General features: G+C 49.9%; 4 protein-coding genes across 4 annotated transcripts in view; 2 read left to right on the top strand and 2 right to left on the bottom strand.

The window, feature by feature from the left end:
- Nucleotides 1-264: 264 nt before the first annotated feature.
- On the top strand, nucleotides 265-1,581 carry MAA_00387 (uncharacterized protein; the record flags this gene model as incomplete). The annotated part of the gene is made up of 1 exon (XM_007818385.1): nucleotides 265-1,581. One exon carries the CDS (start codon nucleotides 265-267, stop codon nucleotides 1,579-1,581), a length of 1,317 nt encoding a protein of 438 aa, XP_007816576.1.
- A 2,639-nt stretch (nucleotides 1,582-4,220) lies between these two features.
- Nucleotides 4,221-5,216, bottom strand: MAA_00386 (Ribonuclease H domain protein; the record flags this gene model as incomplete). The annotated part of the gene is made up of 1 exon (XM_007818384.1): nucleotides 4,221-5,216. The coding sequence occupies one exon, from the start codon at nucleotides 5,214-5,216 to the stop codon at nucleotides 4,221-4,223; it is 996 nt and encodes a 331-aa protein (XP_007816575.1).
- A 281-nt stretch (nucleotides 5,217-5,497) lies between these two features.
- MAA_00385 (uncharacterized protein) lies at nucleotides 5,498-6,346 on the top strand (the record flags this gene model as incomplete). The annotated part of the gene is made up of 1 exon (XM_007818383.1): nucleotides 5,498-6,346. One exon carries the CDS (start codon nucleotides 5,498-5,500, stop codon nucleotides 6,344-6,346), a length of 849 nt encoding a protein of 282 aa, XP_007816574.1.
- Nucleotides 6,347-8,382: 2,036 nt separating this feature from the next.
- Nucleotides 8,383-8,491, bottom strand: part of MAA_00384 (PIF1 protein) — a gene marked incomplete at both ends in the record, with an annotated part of 3,762 nt that continues 3,653 nt past the window's right edge. The window contains one exon of the mRNA XM_007818382.2: nucleotides 8,383-8,446. Coding sequence (XP_007816573.2) covers nucleotides 8,383-8,446 — 64 coding nt within the window. The remainder of the gene's footprint in view (nucleotides 8,447-8,491) is intronic.

The following is an 8,491-nucleotide window of genomic DNA, read 5'->3' as shown; positions in this document are numbered from 1 at the left end:
AAGGACCTTTCTAACGAAGGGCATTTATCGAGAACTAGTGGAGGCCCAATTGGACACACCGCAGGCACAGTACAGTGCGACGAAGGTTCGCATGAGCGGGGAGGGCTAGTGAAGTACATAACGTACATAACCCCCCTGGCGTACTCTCTGGAAGCCTCCAGTTTCTTCGGGGATGAATGGTGTCCGTCATGAGCCACTAGATCTTCGCAGCTTTACCAACCAGCTTGTCCTAGAATCGCTACAAATCCGTGTTGTTCGGTAAAGATGCCAGGCAGCTCCAGATGGATCGGCCTAACCACTGCGTTACCGCTCACTCTGCAGCATGCTGCAGCAGATGTTGCCAAAGCTGTCTGGCGCGAGGTGGGTGGGATCGAGGTCGGTCAGCTTGATCACTGGTGGCATGTCGCCCGCTTGTCCTATATTGCCAGAGCAAACGGCTCGCCTGAAGCCCTCATCCTGAATTGTGTCGAAGGAGCGCCTGACCACCCCTCACAGTCGGCCGCATACACGGTTGACATCATGCGGCGGCGAGTCAAGATCAAGAGAGGTCAGCAAGGTTATGCGTCGATACCTGCGGATTGTATCCCTCTGCTTGATCGTATTCAAGAATGGGTCGAGCGGATCCCTGAGCGGAAGGAAGAAGCTCGTCGCAACGAGGAAAGAGCGAAGCGTGAGAGACAAGAGAGACAGCGGTTAGCAGAGCTAGAGCGGCAGCGAGTGCGCGCCGCTGCCATCGAGGCCTACGAGCATCGCCTAGCCGATTTTAAAGCCTCTCAGCCTGCGCCAGCCAAGAAGGCCAAATTGGAGGCCAAGCCTTCAGTGACGTCCGTACCTGAAGCGTGCCCAGACTGCGCGGCACCATTAGCGGCCTGCAAGAAGTGCCAACGGTTATCTTGTCCCCAGGCAGGCTGCAGCGGACAAGGAGTGGATCTGCTCTTACGATGTCGCGATCACGACCACGAGATTTTTTGCGGCCCATGCCGCGAACAACAGCGCGCTGTCGACCCGCTCAAACCGCTCCTTGCGGCGTGTTCTCTCTGCAACGAAGTCTTATGCGCGGAACAACTGCTGTTCTGCGACGGTAAAGAAGACAAGGGCACTCCGGCTCACGACATTCGCGTCATCTGTTGTCTCTTCTGCCAACAGGAGGCAGAGGAACAGGGTGATCCTCTAATGTTCATCTGCATCGGCGACGCTTGTCCGGCTCGGCAAACTAGCAATTCCTCCAAAGCACACGTATGCGACGGGTGCGCCCAACTCTACGGCAGACGTTGCGAAGATCATCCGGGCGAGTGGTGGTGTGAGCGTGGCAAATGCGCTGAACAAACACTGTCAAAATGCCCGTCTTGCGATCTGCCACTGTGCCCGACAATCCGCCACCAAGCTTGTGCCGCGTGCAAAACTCCCAGCTCGTGCAAACGCTGCCTTCCGACACTTGCTGAGCCGGAGCGCTTAGGAGAATCCTCACGTGGCGAGAATAATGACCCGTCGGATGAAGCCTCCAGGCCGACGGATGATACGTCCACGGCAGTTAACACTTCTGGTACAGTCTCCCTCATTCCTTTACACTTCTGCAGTTGAGACTTACGAATGGGAATTTCAGTCATCAAGCACCCCATCGTCAAGCTCCATCGTATTCAGTGCATTTGCAAAGAGTTATTTAGCTACTGTGCGGTACACAAGGATCAAGCTGGAAATTTGTCCTGTCAAGTTTGCTACCAGCCTATCTGTTCAAACTGTAGCCTCGTTGACAAGTGTAAAAACGAAGAGTGCGGCGAAAAGCTGGATCTATGCGAAAATTGTTCCGGCACCCTCAACGACTGCCCACAATGCAGTATGCCTTCGCTCGGAGAATATGCCGACGACTGGGAAGATTACGATTACCACTATAATCCGATGGGCGATGATACTTGGTAGTGTGGTGGTAGGTAATGGCAACGCCTCGGGCCAACGACATAACTTCTGCACAAGACAGCCTGCAAGCAGCTTTTACAATATCATATCAAGGTGGATGAGGGCCCCATGACATGGCAGACCTCCGTTATCCCATGACTAGCGGGCCACGGAATCTTTTTCTCTCACCATCGCACTAGACGATGACAGCCTGTAGCTAACTTTGCTGGTGCTGCGTCTGACTCTGGGGCTCCTGGAGCCGGAGCTCGGGGTGCAGGGACAGGCGGAGCCGAGACTTCTGGCTCTGAATCTGTGTCCACAGTGGCCCTTTTCGAGTAATCGATAACTAGCAATGGTGAACAATGCAATATGCTTTTCTTACTGTACTTCTCTGAGAAAGATAAAGATTGAGCGAGAAACGGGAACGAACTAGCCGTGCCACGCTCCACTTAGTTACAGGCGTATTTGGAGCTCGCACCAGCTGACACCAAAATAGCCACTTCAACCGTACCAGTGCCACGCCATGTATGTCAACCAGCTCGTCATCGTTTGGCTAGTTGCTACGGAGGTGCCCATGCAAGAAGTCCCTCGATACATTGATGATTTTGCGATGGAAAGTAGCTCGAGAATTTGGTATACCCTGCAATTGACTGCGATACCGCCACCAAGGCCGACGGTCGACCTTCAAAAGCAAGCCGACCGGCCTCCAACTTGAAGCTTTGGAAACCAGAAGAGCCGTCATTGTGTCGCTACATCGACCTCCTTGATCGTATGCATCGTGTCACTACATCGACCTCCTTGATCGTATTTACCTTGCGGTACGCCCTGAATTTGTCACTTATGCAGCAATCCCCATTTTGCGTGAGCGTAGCGGTCACATCGCTCTCGTAATCGGCACTAGGTCGACTTATCGCCCTTTGAAGCGTCACGGCTACTTCAAGAAACTCCAGAGGAAAATAAAAGGTCCATTCTGAGTGTAAAGCTTCTGAGGATCTTAAGCGAGTCAACCAGTATTTCCAGACTCTCCAAAATGCCATACAAGTGGGGTATACCTCCTGACGATATATGGAATATGGACGAGACTGGATTTCGAATCGGCGTAGGAAAGGGTCAATTAATAATCGCTAGGCAAAATGGGGCTCACTATTTTGGTATTCCCGAGAACAGGGAATCTGCTACTGTCGTTGAGGCCATCTCAGCAGCCTTCTTAATTCTGTCAAGGCAGATGCATAAGGCTTCATAGTATTATATACCGGAGCTAGAACCTGGCTTCATGGTATTATATACCGGAGCTAGAACCTGACACGGCCATCCGACCTGCGTCTACTGGCAACTCAAATGACGAAATTATTCTGGAGTGGCTTCGACATTTTGAAAAGCGTTCCGCAAAGACCTCGAAAAGGCTGATTTCTCGGTGGCCACGGACCACACCACCCGAGGCAGTTCGTTGAGTATTGCGATGAACACGATATCATTCCCTTCAGCATGCCTCAAAATCTCACACATGTACTCCAACTTCTGGATGTTGCAGTTTTCCAACCTTTGAAGCACTACCGCAGTCAAGCCTTTGGATGTCATGATTCGAGACGGCCTCTTGTCAGGATAGCCAAGCTCGAATTTCTTTCCTGCATCCAACAAGTACGATCACGAGCCTTCAAGCCGAGTACTATACGCTCCACGTTCCGAAAAAGGGGAGTCTGGCCATCCAATCCAGAAGTAGTACTCCAGCTGTTGGAGGCTCGTCAGGGTAAAAAGACGCCTACTCCTCCGACTTCAGACTCATGTTCTTCACCATTCCAAACGCCATTAACTATTCAGCAAATAAATAAGGTAGCTGATAGACAGTTATAACCTTCACAAGTAATATAATCTTTTACTTTATAGTAGTATGCTTATATTTAGGTAGTTAAGCTTTAGAATGTACACGCCCCATAGGTTTATAGTTGCCCTTTTGGGGTTTCTCCACCGGGCGTAATAATAAAAGTGAAAGTGATGCCAACTTCCAATCTAGACACTGGCTCTGGCCTAGCTTCAGGCGGATAGCTCCCTTATTGTTCCCTGTCATTGCAGCCTTTGAGGACTTGACCTCTACTGTACCGAACATGAGTTTTGGTCGGGATGTACGGACCAATTGCGATAGTTGCCAGTCTGCTTCATTTTGAGCCTCACCTCCTAATGAAGCGGAATGGTTATAATAGAGCGGCCATAGACAGACATGTAGCGAGTACACGTCCGGCATGTGGATCATACTTTTTAGAGAAGAGCATTGATTGACGGCTTAGTCCATGTGTCAAACTGTATTATAACTCTAAACTTGCGTGTCCTTCTTATACAAGGATACCGCTGAACTCCTGGTAAGTATCATAAGTCTCCGTCCCCTCTGCGGCCTGCTTCGCGGCGGTATCCGCCCTCTCGTTGAGTGCCCTTGGAATTCTCCAAAATTGGATTTCCACGCCCCATGAATTCCATCGTTCCACCTCGCCGAGGAGCATCTCCCACAGATCCTTATTCCTCACAGCTCCAGTTGACGTTCTCCATCCATTGCGCACCCAGGTACGAGCCCAATGAGTGGCACCTTCAGCCACGTACTCAGAGTCAGTTGCAAATACTATTGTCTTGAATCCTTCGCCTTCCCAGTGTCGGAAACGAAGCGCGGCAAGTACAGCTCGTAGCTCTGCTCTGTTGCTCGTTTGATTAGACGGGTCTCCAAAAGGCCCTATATTCTCGAGCCGGGCTGATACATGGCCCGGTGTCTGACCAACAGTTGGTTTGAAGACGAATGCCCATCCTGCCTTTGGATTGGCCTGTCCATTGTTGAGACACGCACCATCGGCATAAATCAACATTTGCTGCGGATCGTCTCGGCGAATGTATCGTGTTACCGGTGGTATAGCTCGACGGCTAACGGCCGGTCGGAACAATGCACTGGGGACGGATGTTGCTAGTGGTGGAACGAACGTGGTAGGGAAACTGCGTCCAGTGCCTCGTCTGATGCTGAGCCTGTCAGGTCTTTCTCCCTCTGCTAAGTCCACTTCCATAAGTCGTACGCCAGAAACGACACCAGCGACTTCGGGACAATTTGTCGCAAAGCCATTAACTCCTGCTCGGCCGCTCGCCCCGTTGTGTATATGGGCTGACTGCGGCGTGTTTGGAATCCATTGCTCTTCGTATGCGGAGTCCTCATCTTCAATTGAGTCGTTCCCATCATCACTCTGCAGGAAGCTGAAGTCCACACAGCAGAGACCACAAATGATGAGGCCATGCGCCCGACAGACAATTTCGCCATCGGGCTGTTCAACAACGAGGTCCTTGTATTGAGGCATGTCGAAGACTTGGGAGGTCAAGTGGTGGTTCAAGGTTTGTGGGCTTGACATGTGATTAGAATTGGGGGCACAGACTTACCTCAGGCACTCAGGCCCACTGGGCGCTTACTGCGCGACGCCCTTCCCTAAAGGGGTAATGGCTCCCAGAGGGCCTGAGCCCACAACTTCAAATTTGTATGACATGATGCTTCGTCACTGACTCGCCTTCACGACGACGCGACAGGTCTGAATACAGACATCGGCATGGAGCTATCTACATCACCTCTTCATCCCTCCCGGCAATGAGCAGCCCGCCGGCCTTCGATAATCCTGATACATCTGTGCGACAGTCTGCACGTAGTAATGACGAGAAACTGGAGTTGGCCGTCAAATACATGCGGGAGGACCTATACTTCAGTATTGGCGACTTCATCAGAGCACTGTCAACTTCCAAATGTGCAGCCAGTGGCAAGAGAAGAGCTGCATTTTCTAATGCTGCATATGAGGATCCCGCGGTCCTGAAAATATATATGGGAGATAAGGAATTGGTGGACGAAAGGCAGGCACATGCCCGATCTCTCCTCGTCCGTCACCTTGATGCCGGGCGCGTCAACTTGCGGCGGGAGGTTAAGAAGCTATGCGAGCTGCCACCCTTTCACGCACCACAGCAGGATGCCAGCGCCTTGACACGACTGAACATGGGCAATGTCATCCAAACCGCGGAGGATAGTTGTCCGTTACTCATGAGCATTCTCCGTACCACAATGATGCCATGGCATGTCAATTCGGCTAGCATTGAAGAGCAGTATAGCCCACAGCAAGGAAGTCTCGTTACTATACTGGCAGTGATGTGCCGCTCAATGCATCTCAGAGAGGCATCAGGTTTCCAGCTACAAATGGGTATATATCTACACTCCAAAGGTGTCAAAAGAAGGCAACTGGAAGCTTTGTACCGGCTTGGGCTTTGCAGCTCTTACCAGACAGTTTTACGTGCTGTCAAGAGACAGTCAGATGCAGCCGTCGGCGAAGTGACAACAAGAGGATGGCAGCCAACAGTCATCACAGCATACGACAACTTCGAGCAGATTGAACATGTTAAAGAACAGCAAGTTGGCCATGACAACTCGTTTCAATCAGTAACGACTGGTTAGCTTATTTCTGGCATCGAAATGCCAGAAGGTGGACTACAGCAGAGCATGCTGAACCAGTCGGTAAAGCTGAGACTGACAGATATCATCTGCGACCGGGAAATGAGAGAGATGTTGTGGAATTAGAGGTAAGAATACAAAGTTTCCTGTGTTGTGCTCAGCTGGCTGACACCCTAAACTGATAGAATTCCCGATATCTTGTATACAATGCTTTTAAAAGTGCATTTCCGGACAGTATCACCATGTCGAATCCTCCTTCACAGCAGGTGATGGCAGCAAAGCAACACTCTATTATGCCATGAATCTCTGGATCCGTAAAGGCATACAGAAGAAGAAAGCGGATTTTTTTCTCACTGGAACACCTCGTCATCCACAGAAATTGAGGTAATAACGGGCCGTCGTCGCGTGCCGATGCTGGAGATATTCGTGACGCGAACTGTCCTACAGTCCTAGATGGCTGCAACTCCACAACCACGCGTCGAAATGGAACAAAAGTCGGATTAATGGATATTTGGAGCTTGTAGGACCTTTCTAATATATTATTGTATTGATTTGTGCTGAATTGTAGTCTCTATATCGGTGTTGTCATTGGTAGTGTTGGGGTCGACCCCGCGAAGTATTATGCTTACTGCAAATTTGTATGGGAGCGAAGCATCATCTCACCGGGTTCAAGTTCAGGTTCAGGTTCTATTCCTACTCGGTTTTAGCCGCCATCCAAAGCAGCCATGCCCGGTAAGCGGGGTTTGGCCGACTGCCGAAGCGCTCCGAATATTCATCCGTTACGCCCCACTTCACCAACACCATCCGGTGCCTGGCCAGCTGTCTCCAAACTTCCCACTTTTCCTCCTTAACGTATCTACATTGGCTCACCAGCTTCCGTAGATCGCGGTTTCATACTAATATACACATCTATGTCTTTAGGTCCAGGTAGGGCGAAAGTGTACCCTGTGTATGCGTCCTCCTACCTACTTTCCCCCAATGCTCAGCTTGGTCTGGTTATGGGTCCGTCCTGAATTGCCCAAGGCAGACCTGCGTATTTGGATACGATATATCGATATCAACTCTGCTATCTGGATATATCGATATTGATATATATCGATATCCATATAACTTTCTGCCTCTTAAAGGGATATCCAGATTGATATCCACCTACTGTCATTCGCACTGATTGGCTGAAATGATCTTGTCAACTAACTAAATCATGAAAAGACTCCCCTCAAATTCAACATTGCCGTGCCACTAGATGTATCCACTTGCTCTGGGAGGCAGCTCAGCGAGATGAATAAGTCGTTGGGCGATATCACAGTTACTGACCGCATCTTAGACGACGCCGATGTCTTGGAAACCTTTTATTAATGCACTGCCGACCCGGATAACTGGCTCTTCCCTCGAGTGGTACTGCATCGAGATAGAATGAAAGCAAATCCGCGGCTATCCCGCATGCCAATTAATGCCCTCTTAATTCCCCCTGGATCATCTAATGTTGAGTCTCACCTCTCATCGGAATGGTGTACGCTATCGTTGGGTAGAGAGAGCAGAACCTGGCGGAGATTGAGTAAAACTTGAGTGTGTGGGAACCTGAATACGAGAGGGTATCATTGTACCCAGGTCTCACAGCAGCAGAGGGGCTATTTCGAGCGTTGCTGTTAAATTTAGCGTTGAAGCAGAGGCAGAGGTCTTTCTAGAGTAGGGTAATTTGATGTCCTTTCTTCTAGAATACAAGAACTTGATATGGCATATCTGGATATCAACCTTGCTAAAGTGGCTACGTGGCTATACGGATATCTATCTGGATATATCGATATCCAGATAATTTTCTCCACATATCTGGATATCGATATAAGGGCCAGGAATTTGGTGGATATCGATATACGCAGGTCTGGCCCAAGGATCTGAGTTTGTTCCATGAACTTGACAACCTTTGCTGCTACTTTGCGCTCGCTCAATAATTGTTGGGTCAAGGCGTTGAATACGTATTCATTTGTTGGCACAAATTGATAGTATATTCATGATTGTCTGTTCTTGTTGTTGTTGTTAAGCTATGTAAGTGCCTCCATCGCTGCTGCCTTGGTGGCAGGCAGCAACGATGTGGAGCACTGCTGCCTGCTGCACGTGGTAGCTGCAACAATAATACCCTGAGATTTTGTC

The sequence above is a fragment of the Metarhizium robertsii genome, assembly GCF_000187425.2.
Source record: "Metarhizium robertsii ARSEF 23 chromosome Unknown MAA_Scf_3, whole genome shotgun sequence".
NCBI classification, from domain to species: domain Eukaryota; kingdom Fungi; phylum Ascomycota; class Sordariomycetes; order Hypocreales; family Clavicipitaceae; genus Metarhizium; species Metarhizium robertsii.
The sequence above is the reverse complement of the archived record's forward strand: the minus strand, read 5'-3'. Positions and strand labels throughout refer to the sequence as shown.